The sequence below is a fragment of the Alosa sapidissima genome, chromosome 1 (genome assembly GCF_018492685.1).
Source record: "Alosa sapidissima isolate fAloSap1 chromosome 1, fAloSap1.pri, whole genome shotgun sequence".
NCBI lineage: Eukaryota > Metazoa > Chordata > Actinopteri > Clupeiformes > Clupeidae > Alosa > Alosa sapidissima.
Genome location: NC_055957.1, coordinates 14,208,045 through 14,227,768, shown reverse-complemented (window position 1 = coordinate 14,227,768; position 19,724 = coordinate 14,208,045). Strand labels below are relative to the sequence as shown.

General features: G+C 41.2%; 1 protein-coding gene across 6 annotated transcripts in view; it reads right to left on the bottom strand.

Annotated features, from left to right (window-relative positions):
- The window catches only part of smg7 (SMG7 nonsense mediated mRNA decay factor), a 127,229-nt gene that overhangs the window by 11,936 nt on the left and 95,569 nt on the right, over positions 1-19,724 (bottom strand). For 3 of the 6 annotated variants that reach the window (XM_042104079.1, XM_042104095.1, XM_042104104.1), the window contains exons 1-12: positions 18,955-19,091; positions 11,843-11,874; positions 11,451-11,568; positions 11,077-11,209; positions 5,196-5,367; positions 3,594-3,665; positions 3,126-3,276; positions 2,643-2,778; positions 1,738-1,900; positions 1,414-1,570; positions 216-286; positions 13-73 (exon numbers count right to left, since the gene is read on the bottom strand). In XM_042104079.1, the coding sequence (XP_041960013.1) occupies positions 13-73; positions 216-286; positions 1,414-1,570; positions 1,738-1,900; positions 2,643-2,778; positions 3,126-3,276; positions 3,594-3,665; positions 5,196-5,367; positions 11,077-11,209; positions 11,451-11,568; positions 11,843-11,874; positions 18,955-18,980 (1,292 nt within the window). In that variant the 5' untranslated portion in view covers positions 18,981-19,091. Of the gene's footprint in view, positions 1-12; positions 74-215; positions 287-1,413; positions 1,571-1,737; positions 1,901-2,642; positions 2,779-3,125; positions 3,277-3,593; positions 3,666-5,195; positions 5,368-11,076; positions 11,210-11,450; positions 11,569-11,842; positions 11,875-18,954; positions 19,092-19,724 lie in introns of those variants that run through there. The other 3 variants (XM_042104059.1, XM_042104086.1, XM_042104069.1) reach the window with 1 other exon arrangement.

Genomic DNA, 19,724 nt, shown 5'->3' with positions numbered 1-19,724 from the left:
TTTGCTACTCACCGTAAGGCAGGACGGAGGGCCAAAAAGCCTTGCAGCTCGAACTCTTCAGGGAGAGGGGTGGCTGAACAGGACAAACATACCATTTCAAAAGACAACATATCAGAATAATACCACCAATGTCAGTTCAATATTGCCATGTTATTGACTGTGAAAACAAATGATGGGTAAGGGACACAAAACAAGTTTGACACAAATAGCAATACCTGATACACAGGACAACTCATCTTCCTTGAGCTGGAAGCTGTTGAGAATAGACACAAGCCACGGCCAGATGCTAGAGAGAGAGAGGGAGGGGTTCTTGATTTATTATGCTACAAAGTTACTGACAGATTTAAAGGTCAAATCGACAGTTTTTTCCATACACATGAAAATACCTGATCAGACTAACTGACAACCCATAAGATAGCTAAATTTGAAATGAGATCTGATCTGTTTCTACTAGGAGAACTAAGTAGCAATAGGAATAGATTGAGAAGAGATCATAAGTCCGTGAGCTCCCATGTACACGCCCCCAGAGTGTAGCGCTGTAGCTGTCTGGCTGCGTTAGCTGTAGCAACTCAAGCTAGGTAAAACCGATTGTTTGCGTTTTTTTCCGTACCGACAGTACTGCGTGACCACTGCGTGACCTCTGCGTTCAAGGTGCTCTAAGCGATGTTACGCACCTTCTAGCTAAAACATTTCTTGTCACATACAACAAACATCTCCTCACAATCCACTAGCTGCCCGTCCCCTGAATACACTGTAAAAACAATGTGGTCTCTGTAGACAGCACAGTCTCCAAAAAGGCAGCAAAAACAGTCTAGTGCAGCCTGGACCATGAAACATAAACTTTTCCAGTCATTCACCGACGAGATGCGCATTCAGGAAAGTTCCAGTTGCATGGGAGGGAGGGGTGAGCTAGCTATCTGTTTTGTTTGAAGTGACGTTACCCAACATCCCTTAGCACACCTTTGATTCAAATAAGGTATAATATTATTAAAATTGATGGAAAAAACTATTCATACATATTCACATTTGTTACATTTCTACCTGCATGTTTCCGTAAATGTTGCCCTGACAACCTTACATTTTAATCCCACAGCTGATCAGAACTCTTCCCTTGATTATGAGAATGTCAATTTTTAACTCCAATAGCACAGTGGATAAAAACACAGGCAGATGTGCACATTCTTGAGCTGAGTTTTCATGAATGTGCACAGAATATGTGAATGAGTCCAATCCCACTGATAAAACCCCCTCCTCCACATTGTTAGTGTCTGTTACACATAATCATTTCAACAAATTGGAATTATGTTCGACACATTAACAATCAGTAGTCCTCTTATGCCCCCACGACCCCTTACATTTTAAGACCCCCAAAGAGAACAGAAAAAAGTAAAAGTAGCAGTAGTTGGAACGTACTACTGCCTCTTGTCCACAACACTCTCTGTGAAGACAGTGGGCCGCAGCTTGAGCCAGTCCAAGGACACTTTGATGGCCGGCAGAGGACACTCGCCCATGATCTCCTCTCTGCTCTTGTTGAGTAACACGCGGCTGCACATCACTCCGAGGAAAGACACTGAGGGTAAACAGCAACACAGACTTGATTTTATCGGCACCTCTTTTAAGCCGCAGAAATGTCTTCTAAACAAATCCCAACTGCGGCTCTGATCTTTAACCCCCACAAAATAATAAAGATGATTATTCTTTTGTAAATGAATAAGCCAACAAGGCAGCGCTACTCACTGAAGAGGCCCAGGAGCTGGAACCAGCTGATCTGCTCGTCTGAGCTGTAGCTCTGCTCGTCCGCCTCGTTGGTGAAGTCCCGCAGGTGGTGCAGCTCAAACAGGTTAATCACCGTGATGTGGACCAGCTGCTGGGAGCTGAACGCTTTCTGGAGAATCAATCTCTGCCAGGGACACACACACAAAAAAGAAAAAAGTGTGACGACACTCATGACTGTATAACTGACTATTTATAAAATTATTATGTTTAAAAATGCAGTACAATCACCCATTCAGAAATACAACTCAAGTAAAGAATGCATAGTCAAAGAAATCTTTCAAAGAAAATAGGATAGATGGGGCAGCCGTGGCCTACTGGTTAGCACTTCGGACTTGTAACCGGAGGGTTGCCGGTTCGAACCCCGACCAGTAGGCCCTTGAGCAAGGCACCTAACCCCTCACTGCTCCGCGAGCACCGCTTTTGTTGCAGGCAGCTCACTGCACCAGGATTAGTGTGTGCTTCACCTCACTGTGTGCTGAGTGTGTTTCACTAATTTACAGATTGGGATAAATGCAGAGACCAAATTTCCCTCACAGGATCAAAAGAGTATATATAGTTATACTTAGATAGATAGATAGATACTTTACTGATCCCCAAGGGGAAATTCAAGATTCATGGGACTCTTATTTCATTTATGCATATGTATCATATGTCAAGATTATGAGGGCAGCCATTCAGAGCAGATGAAGTTAGCACTTGAGGTGTACAGAGGACCTTACATAACAATTTGTTTATTAACTTAAAACAGCCACAGAGCAAGAGTAAACAGCAAAGAAATATAAATCTGCTTGAGGAGAAAAACAGTTTCTTCAGTTTGATGATAAAGCTGCTGTGACATGTCTGGTGTAACACTGGACTAAGGGTACCTGAAACTGCTCCTCCAGCTTCTCCCTCAGGGTGTTCAGCTTGTCCAGACTCTTGCTAAGGTACACATGACCGTGGAACTTGATGAAAGCCTTAATGAAATCGGAGACGCTCCACTTGGTCTTCACCTCATCACGACTGTGGAATGAAGGGAGAAAGATAAGGGAATGGTTTAAAATTCTTTCAAACAAACCTACCAGATCAATGTGTAAAGTGATTGGTTTAAAGGCATATTGCACATAAAGATCAAAACATACAATTGGATTTCTTCCAATAGTTTCTACCAATTCGTTTAGCTGACACTTTCCAGGCAGCCAAAGAGTACAGTGCAAATATCCATTTCTGTATGTACGCTCACTGGATATCAAACTCAAAAAAACTTAAATATCAGTAGGGTTGATAACACATTTCTCTGCTAGCTACGCTTGAAGAGCTCCCTTCATCTCCCAGCTGTTCCCTTCCCTTCCTGCCGTGAGAGATGTTACCTCTCGAGAGCTTTGGAGAGCGCTTTCTGCAGGTTGGTGGACGCTGCAGGGAAAGGGAACTTCACAGCGATGCTACGGCAGTAGTAGAATATGGTGGTGAGGTGGTCTCCTTTGGAGGAGGCCAGGATTGCGAGTTGATTGTAGGGCTGGCCTGCATGAGGACAGAACACAAAAGTAAGATGTTTCTCACAGCAATTTAAACTTCTACTAACAAATGTGATGTTCCCCCCCCTCAACAAAAACAAGAACCCACTTTATCCTATGCCATCACAAGTATAAATCAGAAGCAAATTGCAATGATAAAATCGCATGTGTAAGTGCTGCAATTGTGTAATGTTCATTACAATGCATATGTTTCATTGGATTAGCCAAGTAGAAATAAAATAAGACCAAATAAAACAGAAAAGTGTTAAGGAGAGTCTTAAACCTGTAAAAAAAAAAAAAAAAGGTAATTCATGCCACACTTGCCATTTGAAGGAACGAGCTGGGCTGCATGTCTGTAGTAGGATTCTGCCTGGCTGGTTTGATTGCGGTAGCGTGCTGAAGGGGAAGCAGAGGAGGAGTCAATACAAACCCACAAGCTTCATTTAGGTGAATTACAGAAAATTCTTGGATTTCTCTATGAGACCATGTATAGCTACAGCAATTGCAATGCAAATGATGCTGTGAACTGCAAAATTGTAAAAATATTAGGTAACACTTTATTTTAATGTGTCGCTGTTACAGTGTACCTACCTAATTAGGTACAGTGGTACAACCTGTGTAACAACATGTACTATCAGGTACTATCATTGTACTTGCATTATGTATTTGTGGGTACCTACATATAGTTGTTACATTGTAATACTGAGTGCTTTTACAAAACTTTGCCAATTTGCCTAAATTTTCATCAGAGGCAAAGAGCTGACCTGAGACCTGCTGGATGGGGTAAATCTGGTTATGATAGATTTGATATACAAAGCATTCTTAGCTCCAGTCAAGGCCTCATTGTCTTCAGTGTACATGTAACAGCTGTGCTGCTACAACCTTGTTACTCTTTGATACAATGGAATAAACCTATTAAGTGTACCAGTTAATTACTTACATGTACATATGACATGTATGTTATGTCTTCGATGTCTTGGAACAGGTCTACTAATTCACTACAGTTGATATATGTATAGTACATATATCAACTGTGTTGGTACACACGTATTGCTCTTTGATACAGTGGCATAAACCCATTAAAATGAAGTGTACCAGTTAAGTACTTACAATTACATACAGTATTACATGTATGTTGTGTCATTGGTGTCTTGGAACATGTCTGCCATTACCCTACATACTGTAGTACATGTATCAACTGTGTTGGTACACATGTATTACTCTTTTGGTACAGTGGAATAAACCCATTAAAATAAAGTGTACCAGTTAAGTACTTACATCTACATATATACATCCTGTCAATGATGTTATGCATCCTGTCATTGATGTGTTGAAACGTGTCTGCTGTTACACCACACAGTACATGTGAATTAGTAGACCTGTTCCAAGACAAGACCTGTTCCAGTTTATTCCACTGTATCAAAGAGTAACAAGGTTGTAGCAGCACAGCTGTTACATGTACACTGAAGACAATGAGGCCTTGACTGGAGCTAAGCATGCTTTGTATATCAAATCGATCATGACCCGATTTACCCCATCCAGCAGGTCTCAGGTCAGCTCTTTGCCTCTGATGAAAATTTAGGCAAATTGGCAAAGTTTTGTAAAAGCACTCAGTATTACAATGTAACAACTATATGTAGGTACCCACAAATACATTATGCAAGTACAATGATAGTACCTGATAGTACATGTTGTTACACAGGTTGTACCACTGTACCTAATTAGGTAAGTACACTGTAACAGCGACACATTAAAATAAAGTGTTACCAAATATTATACTCTTATTGAACATCAAAGGGTGACTTCAATAAGACCCCTACCACCCCTCAAAAAAAAAAAAAAAAGTTTATCCAGTAATCCTCACACACACACACACACACACACACTCCCTGTGGCGCCTCAACTGGCTGGTGTTGATGGCCTCACCAATGTCTCCAAGATGAACAAGACAGTGCTGACAGATGTAGGAGCAGGAGCTGGGTTGGGGCTTCACTATGCTGCTGGTGATGCTCTGTTTATTGCTGATGATACCCAGCTGAGATGATTTCACACGACATGGCAAGTCCACATTGAAAACTGTGCAGAGTTCTTGTAACAACTGTGAGAGAGAGAGAAGGAAAAAAAAAAAAAAAAAAAAAACTGAAAGACTTTGACTATTTTCTCCCTCTAAAACAGCGGTTCCCAAACTTTTTTTCCCACGGACCACCTTCTACATCCGGACTCGGCTTGCGTACCCCCACCATTGGACACACAAAAAAGTTAACACATTCTTTTGACGCATTCCAGGCATCATGTTTAATTAGCCGCCCTACATGATAACAAATAACAAAATCAAAATGTGCAACTGGTCTATCAGCTCTCAGGCTAAGAAAACCGTGTGGAGAGCAACATTAGACTGGTTAGATAGCACCTCACTGCAAACCACGCACTGTGGCTTTGGGCAGTCTGTCACGTGAAGCCTAGGCCTATGACTCATCATACGTTTTCTTCGCTCAGTCTTTTCTGTCTCGTCCTTTTTTTTTTTATCCCCTGCGCTCCACCTCCGCCTTCATCATTCTGCCCCCATCCCATCAGTACCTGTCCCCTGCTCTGTTTCTCTCGCTTCTCCTCTTCGATCCCTTTGATTAGGCCTTTTGGACAGTGTCACTGTTTTTAGCCAGTTTTCCATGTTTGCGTAGCCTTCTACCTAGCCTATACTTCCACGAAACTAACGCGCCAGATATTCTGGCTGCCTGCAGGATATCATGTGCATTGTGGGTAGCTTATTTTGTTATTGAAAACATAGCCTACTATAGAGTTTACAAATGATTTCCTTTAATTTCATGTTTCCATATCATTAAAACCTGATTCTAAATTATTTATGAATTAATTAGAATATTAAATAATTAATCATTTTTAACACCTTTCTGACATTGCCCTTTTCATCTCACATATCCCCTAGTGGCAGCTTGCGTAACAGTTTGGGAATCCCTGCTCTAAAAGATCGGGTTTTCCCTAGGATTTCAGGGGGCTTAGGTGCTAAACCAGCCTACATTTTGGAACTGTTTTTTTTTTTTTTTTTTTTTTTTTAGGGCTGTCAATTGGTTAAAAAAAAAAAAATCATGTAATTAATTATATACTCTTTGATTAATTGATCTAAATCAGGATGTCCAGTCCAGCATGAAGAGCCAAAAAAAAAATTCCACACAACTCCAAAGAGCCGCACATCAAAAAAAGATGCCCACACTACAACAGCGACTTAGGCCTACAGTTTAAGATAGATCTTCTCTTTTTCATTTAAAGTGAGACACTTGGCATTATCGTTTTCAGGAATGAGTATAGCAAGCAACAAAGATATCTGACACACATCACAAATTCCCCATCACTGAATGACTTATTAGCATGAGAAATACTCCAATGTACAAATTGATAAGATGCCAATGTGACCATCAAATGTTCCGTCGAGTGTTCAGTACATTTTTTAAGAGAAAATACACAAAAAGAAAACGAGTCTGCTTCTCTGACTGACGTCTATGTATCCTACCTTTACCTTGTACTTGCAAAGGTGCCTTTGGGAAATGTTCAGGTTTGAAGCTTTAGGCATCAGTTAAGTCTGGCATACCAAGTACCAAACTAACGTGTAGAACACGTTTTTTAACGGTGTTATTTTGGTTACGTTGACATATCAACCAGTAGGGTTATGCTAGCCTACAAAAAAGATGAATCCTCCTTTTGAATGTCCGTGTTCCGATTTACGCTTAGCGTCAGGGTTTTCCTAATTGCAACAGTAGCATTACACCTGGCTAAAGAAACAAACATGTCTGCTTTTTTTTTTTAGATAGATAGATAGATAGATACTTTATTGATTCCCAAGGGGAAATTCAAGGGTCTCAGTAGCATACAGACATCACACACAACATGCACTTACAGCAGAAATGGTAAACATAAGTATAAGTATAAACATAAAACTAAACTCCACTGTACAATAAAGACAGTAGAAGATAAGAAAGATAAGAAAACTAACAAAACTAAATACACTATATAAATTAAATTAAGAAAGTCCAATGTGCTTGAGGGTGATCAAGCATAAGACGCTTGTAATGACAGGGCCGGGACTGGTAAGGTGCTAAAGGGAGTGAGTGTCATGGTGAAGGTGCAAACAGTAGTCCAACCATAGTCCTTAGTTATGTGTGCATGGCAAGGTGCTCAAGAGAGTGAGTGTCATGGTGAAGGTGCAAAAAGTAGTCCAACATTAGTGCAACAGTGCAAGAGTAAGGTCTAGAGACCAGCATAAATAATATGGACAAATAGGAGAGTAAAGTATAATGTAGACAAGGTAAAATAAAAAACTATTTCAGTGCAAGAACAGGTTGAGGTAATAGGGTTATAGCCATTCATTCATTCAGTATTGTAGCAGAAGCCTGACCGCAGCCATTGATCATGTGTGCTAATATAGCATGAAAAACAGTGTAGCAGTAAAACAGTAGTGAAAACATTAGGCTGTGTACATTAGTAAAACAGTAGTAAAACAGTAGTAAGCAGTAGTGGGCAGTCAGTACTCAAACAAGGACATGGAGAGGCAGACAGACTAAGCAGAGAAGTCCATCTCTCCTCTTCCCTTTAGTGAGGCATTGAACAGTTCAATGGCCCTAGGAACAAATGACTTCCTCAGCCTTTCAGTTGTGCATGGCAGTGAGCGAAGTCTCCAGCTGATCAAGCTCTTTTGGTTTTTGATAGTGCTGTAGAGCGGATGACATTCATTGTCCAAGATGTTGATCAGTTTGTTTAGGGTCCTTTTGTCAGATATTGAAGTGATGCACACCAGTTCAGCTCCCACTACAGAGCCAGCCTTCCTTACCAGCCTCTCAAGTCGCCCAGCATCCTTCTTCTTTGTGCTTCCTCCCCAGCATACCACTGCATAGAAGAGGGCGCTGGCCACAATAGACTGATAGAACATCCTGAGGAACTTGCTGCACACATTGAAGGACCACAGCCTCCTCAGGAAGTACAGCCTGCTCTGTCCTTTCTTGTAGAGTGCATCAGTGTTGGCTGACTTGTAGGTGCTTACCACCTCCACATTGACCCCATCAATAGAGACTGGTAGCAGAGCGGGCTTAGACCTGTGGAAATCCACCACCATCTCCTTGGTCTTTGAAGTGTTTAGTTGAAGGCGATTGAGTTTGCACCACTGCACAAAGTCCTCCACCAGGCTCCTGTACTCCTCCTCTTGCTCGTCCCTGATACACCCCACAATTGCAGTATCATCAGAAAACTTCTGCATGTGGCATGACTCGGTGTTGTAGCAGAAGTCAGATGTGTACAGGGTGAACAGGACTGGAGAGAACACAGTTCCCTGTGGCGCTCTGGTGCTGCTGATCACAGTGTCAGAGAGGCAGTTCTTCAGTCTGACGAACTGTGGTCGCTCGGTCAGGTAATCTGCAATCCAGGTTACCAGTCCACACCCATCTGCAAGATCTTGTCTCCCAGTCTGAGGGGTTGGATGGTGTTATAGCACTTTGTAGACTCCAGTTGAAGATGTGCTTCAGTGGCTCCCCCAGTTCAGCAGCACAGGCCTTGAGCAGCCTTGGACACAGTCTGTCAGGCCCGGCTGCCTTACGAGGATGGAGTTTTTTTAAAAGATAACTTACTTGGTCCGCTGAAATGATGGGGGGGATGAGGGGAGTGGAGGAGGGGTGCTTCTGTGAGGGTTGTCGTGTGGCTAGAGACTGATGGCCGTTGGCTGAAGCCATTGTTGCCGCACTACTGGTGGTCACCATATGGGGGAGAGGTGCGATAGCCTGATCAGCAGTGATGATGAAGGGGGGGAGGGGGGCAGCATCTGGGGTCTGTTTGTCTGATGGCTGTTGACTGAGGTCGTTGTCACCTCGTTGTTCGTGGTCGCCATGTGGAGGAGGGGTGCAATATCCAGTGATGGTGGGGGTGAGTGTTGCACTGGTAATGAGGTGGGGTGGGGGCTGGGAGATGGGCAATCGAACCTGTTGTAAAAGTGGTTCAGCTGGTTCGCCCTGTCCAGGTCTCCCTCCACAGAGCTGCTGCTCTTCTTAAGGCCAGTGATAGATTTCATACAGTCCCACACCTCCTTCATATTGTTATCTTGCAGCTTCTGTTCTATCTTCCTTCTGTAGTCCTCCTTAGCCTCTTTCAGCTTATTCTTGAGTTCCCCCTGTGCTCGCCTCAGCTCTGCCATGTCCCCCTCCTTAAACACCATCTTTTTCCTATTGAGAAGGGTCTTGACATTACTGGTTATCCAAGGCTTGTTATTTGGATAGCAGTGTACAGTCCTTGTGGGAACAACAATGTCCATACAGAAGTTCAGATAGTCAGTAGTGCAATGTGTGACCTCCTCTAAGTCCTCTCCATTCAGTAGCACACTCCAGTCAGTGGACTCAAAGCAGTCTCTCAAAGCCTCATCCGCTTCCGGTGTCCACTTCCTGAAGGTGCGCGTGGCAACTGGTAGCCTCTGAACTTTTGGCTTGTACATTGGCTGAAGATGAATGAGGTTATGGTCCGACTTCCCCAGTGGGGGAAGGGGGGTGGCACTGTAAGCATCCCTCACGTTTGCATACATGAGATCTATTGTGCTGTTTTTCCTAGTTGGGCAGTCAACAAACTGGTAAAAGTTTGTGAGGGTGGAATCCAGTGTAATGTGGTTGAAATCACCAGAGATCGCAAAGAAGGCATCACTGTGCTGAGTTTGGAGCCTAGCGACTGTAGAGTGAATGACATCACACGCTGTGTCCGGGAGGGCTTGAGGCGGAACGTAGACACAAACATGACAGTAAAATTACATGACAAACATCACAAACATGACAGTAAAATTATTATGAAAAGCATTTTCATTTACCAGAAATATAGGCTATTAAAAAAAAAAAACTCTAAATCCAAGGAGAAGTGAGAACATCAGTTGAGCAGCCGCGAGCCGCACGAGGAGGCAAAGAGGTTGTTGCCTTTTCTATCCAGTAGGTGGCAGTCCAAGAGAAGAAATAGAGCAGTTCAAGAAATTAAACTAAACAGTAGGAAAACGAGTGCAAAAGGAAATGTAGTGTGTGAAGTTATTGGAATAAAAATAAATGTAACCACCTTCAAAAAAATCTTTTGAAGACATTTTGTTACAAATGTGTAACAAATATAGTGAATTTATTAAGGGAGTTTGTCGGTTAGTTAGTTAGTCGGTCATAGGCTAGGCTCAGCAAAACGTTCACAAAGTTAACTTTGACAAGGCTGGTGGCTAGCATTATTATCATCAAGAGGTGTGCTAACTCGTAGGCTAGGCCTACCTCTGGATTGTTTTGCATGCGTTGCTATGGTAGGCAACGGAAATTCTTTACTGCAGAAATAGTAGATTGGTGCTCTTGTCAACAGAACTGGTCTGGGCGTTCTTTTTAAAATTGTAGGCTAAATGTTTTATCCAAAGCAGTGCTTTCTCATCTGCCTCTTTCAGCCACGATAGCCAGAATGCACTTTTATTTGTTTATTTATATGCTAATGAGTGCATCAGTCACACATCACTTACGGAAATGGTAATCTAATATTGTTGATAAACAAGACATTACCTAAATGCCTTTCTACATTCATTTGGCTTGGATGCTTCACAAAAACACTTGCACCTTAAACTTCATTATGCAGGGAAACCCCTGGGGTCCTGACAATGCTTTAAACAAAACCCATCAAAGCTTGCCTACATTAATCAAACCTAAGTCGTTATCCCATCACAACGCCCTATGTGCCTCTGTGCTTATTCTGAATTTTTTTTGTCCTTGCTCAAACAGAATGGAAAACCCCACCAGTGAAAATCCTTGGGACTTGCCTGTGTGTAGAATCCACTGGCTGCCTCAAGAAACAGCGAGAGGTTTGCTTGCACTTCACTCCGATTGGGGTTGGCTCTGTTCTTGGCTTGACTCTGGAGTGTAGTTATCTGGTTCTTAAAAGCATGGTTCCAGCTGAAAGAAGAAAAAATATCACCACTAGTCTCCACTTCACCTAATGAGAAAGTTCACTTCTACACTAACTAAGAGAACAAAGCATGCAAAAAACAGGCCCAGTTGCACAAACTGATGTGATTTCTCACTCTCTCTCTGATATTGATCTCCTGAACACATTGACCAGCCAATCGTCACTCTTCATGCAAGTTAAACACGTATAACATTTGAATATGAAAATATTACAAATGAAACCACATACAGGTCTTGTTCCACTTTTTTATCCAGCGCATACTCCAGGTCCGTCACCAGCATTTTCTGGTACAAATCCTGAAGCGCCTGTCGTGACGTCCAGACCTCGGCAGCACCAAGCTTTGAATCTGCATGAATATTATATTAAAAAATGAACACTAAAGATCTCCTTTTGCTTGGCTATACTTTGTGTGTATGATTTATTTTAAAAAGATGCAATGTCTGCTTTTTCCAAGATCTTTTGGTAACGACATGTAATACCATGGTTACCAAAAATGTTCAGATGTTCTAGAGAATGATCACCAGGCAAAATGCACAGAAATAGCAAAGTCACAAAGTAGTCTCCGCCACTGCAGACCACACAGAATGAACAGAATATCAAAGTTTTGGGGTAACACTTACCGGTCATGTCAGCCTTCAGGGCTTCTGCCTGTCTGCTCCAACATACACATGAGAGCAATGTTAATGACCAAAACCCTCTAAAGACAATAGCCTAATACAAGATAATTTCATTGGTAGTACAGTCACCTATTTCCACCCATCCCCTATTATGACCCCCCACCCCCATGTGTTTGTCATTTAATATTAATTTCCATACAAACCACGACAGCGGATTCCTTAAGAAACAAAAGCTCCTGCCCCAAAAGGGTATCTAAATTACAGGGTTCCCACTCTAAGTCAAATGTAAAATTCCATGACTATTCCCAGAAAAAAACCCTGAATTTCCATGACTTACTATATAATGAATAGTACACTATACTGACCAATGATTTCAGAGCACCCATGTAAGGTCACGAATCTGAATTTTTTAGAGCAGGAGATGAATAGGAAATTGAATAAACACAGTTGGGCTACTCAATCAAGCAGTAAAGCTAATAAGCAGGTATACACAAATTCTGTGTAGAAATATATTTCTATTAATGTATTTTGGCAAGAAAATGTTAAACTGCTACAACAAAATTCCCTGATATTCAATGACTGTCCCAAAAATGAAAAAAAAAACTAAAAAGACTTTCTAAAATTCTATGATATTCCAGAAATTCCATGACCTGTGGAACCCTGAAATTATCTTTGTACTGAAAATGGAAAATGACAAGTGCTGTAAACAGTGTTGTAATAACAAAAACACATGGAGCTACAAGTGGAATTTAGCGATGAGAATTCTCAGTCTAACGTTAATTTGTGTCCCTCTTGAGCCCCCCCCCCCCCCCCAAACGTTTTCTCTCGTAGTTTTCCACTGATCACAGACAGCTAATGCACTGATAACCTCCTGAAGTAGGTCTTGGCACAATAGAAATTTGTAAAAATAATTCAGTGGAAATGCATGGATTCCAGTTTCTTCCAGTAGCAGCAACTGGAATCCATGCATTTCCACTGAATTAATTTTGGAATACCTGTTCATTCTTACTCGTTGCTCGACTTATCGTGACTAAATTCAAGATGGCTGCAAACGCTAAACTTCGTGAAGATACTGTCTGTATAAATCGTCTTATAAGTAAACTACCAGTGCTTTTTCAAAGTTCTCAATGTCTCGTTTTAAATGTCAGGGCCCTCGGAAGTCTACCAATGAAGTGTGGAGATACATTGAGCCTCGTAAATGGGTGTAAAACAGTGATTTATTTGCATGGCTAGCCCGATGCCGAAGCACCACTATTGAAAAAGCTGTTGGTAGCATCGGCTAACTAGCGCCAGATTTTGGAGTGCAGGGGACAAGCCGAGATGGGCTATGAGACATACGTTCACACTCGGTATCATGTTTCAATACACTTTAGGTCAATATCACACCGGAATTCTCCTTTAATATCCCTCTTAGCAACTTCAGGGATTGAGTGAGGGGGCAGAAATAGAGAACAGGACAACACTGAGCGTAGTAAACATACTCAGGTAAGGCAATAAATGCTTCCGGTAAGAGCCAAACCAAATTTTATCAACATCTACACCCTTCTCACTGCTGACAAATGTAAGGTTGTTTAATTAAATATAATTTTGACTTCTACAAAAATATCTTCGTTTTCAAATTTTCAATCGAAAGAGGTGGAAATAAGTGCTACTGCAATAGTCTATATTTACTTGATTTAAAAAGCCAACACTCAGATTCAGTCATTAAATCAAATAGGCCTAGCTGTTAACGTCTTGATTCTGTTTTAAATCTTTGTGATAGCAAGTGTTCAACAACACATCACAGGGAGATCATGATATTGGCAGCTGTGTTTTACCATCGATGTCACAGCAAGAATTAGGCAAGATGACAATATCAGGGCCTATGCTGATATTTTTCAAACAGTTTCCCACCATATCACTACATTCCCAGACTGTTCTCTGAACACTGATTTGCAAAATGCTTATCTAGGCTACAAACACTAAGCTTAAAAAACAATCCCAGGCTGTGATATCACCGGTTGCACCACAAGTGTAATCTGCAGAGCTAGCCGCTCATTCGAACTACATAAATACAGAAACATTTACTCCCATAGGAGCACCTATCTAATCGGTGAAAACAGGGTGTTTTAGCTGGGTTATCATGTTATTATAACATATATAACTCATAGGCTATTGAACAAAATATCTCCGATGTGTAGAGCCAGCTACAAAGAACTTGTTATCTTTGTGCAGAAAAACCAATACTGTTTTTTTTAAAACCTTGACCACTAAAATGAAGGCTTATTCATTTTATGCAGCCCTTGCCACTTAATCTACTAAACCCCTCTTCTACTGCACTTTTTCCTACTAAACCCCTCTTTTACTACCCCCCCCCCTCCCAGACATAATTTCACTGCATTTCTTACATCCAGTAACTATATGCATGTGACAATAAACTTCCTTGTATCCTTGCTACACATCCAAAACAGACCATCAACTATGGATGGTAGAAATCATATGCCAATAATTAACAATGCAATGACACAATTGTCTGGGTACTTGTCGCGCCTTCAGTTTTTCTCCTAAAATCATTTTAATAACAGGTAATGGCCAAATTAAAGACAATGAGTGACCTGAAGCGTAAATGGTCAAACTAAATAATTCCAAAAATGAAAGTGTGCCTATTGTGTTATCTTCCAGCAATTAGGCATATCAGTAAGGGCTGAATTTCAATGATACTTCAGGACAGTAAGGGTGATAGTGTACTGACGGACATATGTTCTAAAGGACCTTTTCAGACAGGTGTATCTTAACTTTGGGACGTGAGTTTCAAGCATAGCTATATCTACTTCCAAAGACGGTTCAGATCCTTTGTTAACCTAGGGAGGTGGTGTTACATCCAGAACTTAGATCTACTAGGTTTGTACTGGCAACAGCTTCTAGTTCTAGTTGACCCTGCAAGATACAGTAACATTAGCAGGCCCGTTATGCTTGTGGGCAGTTCCAGCGTTATGGATGTGACAATTGGACTCATATTGGTAAACAAAATGCCTTAAAGTGGGGGCAAAATTAGTATCAGTGAATTAATTTGCATACATTTTAATGTAACCTCTGTCCTCTGAATACTGAGAAATCCTCAAATTGCATATAATCAATTTCATCCTAAGAATACAAGCCATTTTATCAGCGTTATGGATGTGACATGAAATGGACACACTTTTGTGAGAGATTACAGGTTTTCTACAAACTCTGAATTTTTAAGGAAACTGCCGAAACTATGATATATGTAGTATGAAGGAGACTTGAATGAACACAAAAAGTGTGATTTTTAAACTATACGTCATTTTCGTAATGCATTATGTAGGAAAAACTGGCGTTATGGATGTGACGGTTTCACGTTATGGATGTGATGTGTCTGAACCAGTCCTCGACAAACTACATAAAACACATAATTAAGTAGTGAATTTTGATATATAACAATTGAAATAGTAATCATGAAAAACTAGCAATGAAAGTATTGCTTCCTCAGTGCCCACTAAGACCCACAGGAAGAATCAGGACAACAAGTCATTTAAAAAATAAAAAAGGAATTCATTTTTTTCTTTTACCGTCATCAATTTTGGTCAGTGATTCCCCAGTTACTGAAACACCAGGGAACATGATACTTGGTGGCCACTCCCCTAAATAACTAGCCCTACCTGAACCGTTGCACCCAAGATGACAAAATATTTATGGTATGTTAGTCTCGAGAGTCCGCATTAACCCATTGACCCATTAACCCATACCCACTCATTTGTGATTTGCACACATAAAGTACATGCACGCGCACACACATGCACACACACACACACACGCACAGTCGCACACATACAGACAGGCAAGCACACACACACCCACCCACATGAATGCAGACACATAAACACACACACACAGGCACGCATACGCATGTGCGCATGCAAACACATGCACACACACACACACACACACACAAACACACAAACACAGGCACGCACATGCGCACATGCACACACACTCTTATAAACAAAAGCAAACTCACATATACACATTTACATGCACATGAGTTGCAGGAGTAGGAGATGGAGACAAATTGACAAGCGTGATTTATTTTTGCGAAGAGAATATGCAGGACTGAGAGGCGGTCATATTTTGTACCGCTATGCGGTACATCTAGTTTATTGCTGCCGTTACTCATGTTACTCTGTGGGTATTAGCTACAGAGGACCTGACACTTCAAATGCTGGCATATCGCGTCATTTAAAATGAAACTGTGTTAAGCAGACATGAACGGCAGGCTGAACAGATCTGCAACAGAAGGAGGTTGCTATGTTAACTCCAGCTGCAAAGTCAGCCATCTTCACCAGCTAACACGATAATCCAGTTACTGTACAACAACAGTATGACAGTTACGGGAAGATAATCGCTCAGATTTTCAGATTTTTATTAGGCCACTTGAAAATAGGCTACGGCTAGGCTAATCACTGGAGGTATTTTAATATTATGTTTGTTTTGCTAATGCTTAGGCGAGGCCTCCCTGTGGTTTTGATCAACCTAATAATCTTTGAAATGTCAATTCTAAACACTAAGGTGAAATGCATTGAAACTGACATGCCACCAGAACAGGCGTTTTATCGGCTTTGAGGTATAATAAAGTCTCCAGTCTTGTAAATTTACATAATGGAACATCCATACCGTCACATCCATAACGCACCATTAAAGGTTTTAAAAGTAAGAAAGGGGCACAATTTGGTCATCACACTTTACATTGATATAAATCAGCTTTGCACAGACACGATGGACATTGTCGCATCAACACTGTATGTGTAGCATAAACTTTTCCTATAAAACGTTATGGATGTGACATGGCCATGGAACTTGCTGACTTAAAAACAAAAGCCTTACAAATGTAAGGAGTTGCGCTCTTAAAGGCAAGTTGAGCATAGACATTGCTCTACCATTCCCTTGTCAATGTGGAATTTGTCAAATTACACAATTTGTTTGAACCTTGGGTCCATTTATCCACTTTTTAAATATGTAAAATATCACCACGTGAAAAATGTTGTTTCTGGTATGGTTGCACACCATATTTATGATGTGAAAGGGTGTCATTCTCCATCAGATCAGTTACAAACAATAAAATATAGAGCTAAATGAAGATTTTAACAACAGTTCTATTTGCGTATGCACAACTTTTTTTTCCCCTCCATGGTAAGGATGACCTTTGCATGGAATTGCCCTTATGCTTTAATTAAGATCATTAAATATGCTGGATATTGACTTAAAAGTACTGTTTTCATTGTTCCTAAGGATAACCAGCTTGTTATTTGACTACATCATACTAGGTCAACATGCCAACACCAATCCACCATACAATTTTGTTTTTATTCTTCCAGTCACTCATGTTTATTTACTTCTGCGATCCGCAACTCAGGACATTCTGATTAACTTCACATGGTCAACACCACATACAGATACACAGTAAGGAAAGATAAAATACTAGTTGCTATAGGCCTAACCACTGCCACCTGCATGCTATATCGGTTGTCAGATATCCAGCGCAGCTCAGTCAGACTGGTTGTGGGCAGCCAAGGCATCTACTGTAGTTAGCCGTCTATTCCGCTAACGTAATGCTGATATGACATGCGATGGAATATCATCATTAGATTCATTTGAAAGTGTTCCCACGTTCACCTCTGAACACCAACATACAATCGTGTATATTAGACGATTAAAGCATCTGCCGTCTGCTAAAATCACAAGCAGTGTTGGCAATGGTTAACGTCAAGGTTACCGAGCTAAACTATTATGCTAGCAAACTAGCATTCAGGGTTGTCACACGACTCCTAACACAAGCTAACGTTAACGTCACAGCTCACAACCGACAGCAGTGGTTCATCAAGCTACTATACTATAACAAACAACATTAAAGGCATCTTACTGAACGTTCGTTAGCTCCATTGTTTAATATTACAAGTCTCTAAATCCTGGGAGAATTCAACTTATCGACAAATGTACAGTCAATTGGCATAGCGTCTAGCTATTACGAAATGGCAGATATCGCTAGCGTTAGCCAGTCGTTGTCACAGAGATGCTCAGAGTAAAAACAGCAACGTTAAGCCAAGTGGCCAAACCACAACTTATGATATTTTAAGCATTTGATTGGACAACGTTAGTGAAGTACCCCGAGGTCGTGTTCATTTACATCAGAGACGTTGAAATCAGTAACGTTAAGCTAACTAACGTGACGTTAACATAGCATCGTTGTCTTCATAACATTAGCTATATGCTAGGTAGACTACCTTAATTAGCATCAGAGACATTCTCTGATTAGCATTGAGCTCCAGCTAACATTAACTTAGATCTACATAGCGGTAACTTTACATTTACTGTACGTGACTGTCCAAATTCGGGTTGGTTTGTTTGTTATGAAAACAGGTTAATTCAGGGTGGTTATTTTCGAGCTAGTTTTAAGTTAACCGTTTCAAAACAAATGGCTATCTAACGTTAGCGCTTGTTAACTAACACAACACAGCTATGTCTGACTTCAGGTTGACATGACAGATGTGCTGTTCTAACGTAACTGATATGTCTACATATTTGGCTTGTCGAGGGAAACGACAAATATACGTGAATTTGGTCCAAGTTAAAACAAAGTCATGCCAGAAGGATGTAAGCATTAGTTATTTGGTTGGCCGTTAGAATCCTGCCACCACTAACGTTACCACCGCTGGATAAAAACATTGACATCACTTCAGTTTTCCGTGAAACGCTAACATTGGTACATGGTGTTAGCTTAGCTCTACGCAATTGTTTGCTTTCGAAGTATCCAGAAATAAAACTTAAACGATTGAGTTAACCTCTTCAATGTTTGCTATTCATCGAATATACCGATAGGTGACCAGAGTGTGCATTTCATCCACATCATTCCAGAACTGTCAACTGACTGTTGCTACAGCCTACATACTGTATCCAGCTAAGAATTGAGCATGCTAGCTGCTTATGATGTTCAGTTAGCTAACTTGCGTTAGCTACCATACTGTCTCCCGACAGTGTTGCTAACTTACTTAGTTTATACATTAAATCAGCCATACAATTGATCACTGCGATAAAGATATATAAACACCATCCACACATACCGTAAATATTGGGCGCAGAGGTTCATCCTGCCCGATCGCCGGTCTTTAGACAACGACTAGTTCAAAAGCTAGAGTTACTCCCGGCGCCATATTGTTCCTAGTCACTCACTACTAGCTCGAGCGACCAAAGAGGGGAGGGTACCAAGCAAAGATTGTTAAGGCGGAGCAAGATACTTCGTCGTAGTTCATGTCTATGGGCGCGAAATGGGGATCAAATCCTGTCTGCATAAAGAGGCGTGTCGATGACGTATTGACGAGCGTACGTTGCAATCGGCCAACAGCAGCTGCATAAATAACCGGCGCACACCTGATATAAGGTTGATTTTCTCCAGACTGGAATGCTCAAAAATGCTAAAAATGTACCTGAAATGTTCAGAAGGGTTTGAGGATCATGAAAACGTGCCCAAAATTCACATTCCTAAGTCTATAGAACCAAGACCTTAGCATATGTGGTGAAATTCTGAGCTATGCCCATAGACTTCAATGGAGCAGTCGCTGCCTCTGCTCTGCATAAAGGGGGATTTTGACCCCCCCCTCGTGCGATCCGGGTTCCCGGAAGTGGCTCCTGATGAAACATCTTGCTCCGCCTTAACAATCTTTGTACCAAGCTTGAATACAAATTCAGGCGCGTCGCAGATCATCAGCATGCTTCCTGAGAAGTCGTCCTACATTGGCAAAATGATTGGCAGAAATGGTTTCTGTTATCAATGTAATGTCTGGTACGCTGTCACATCACGCATTGTGTTAGATTGTTTTAATGTGAACGTTAG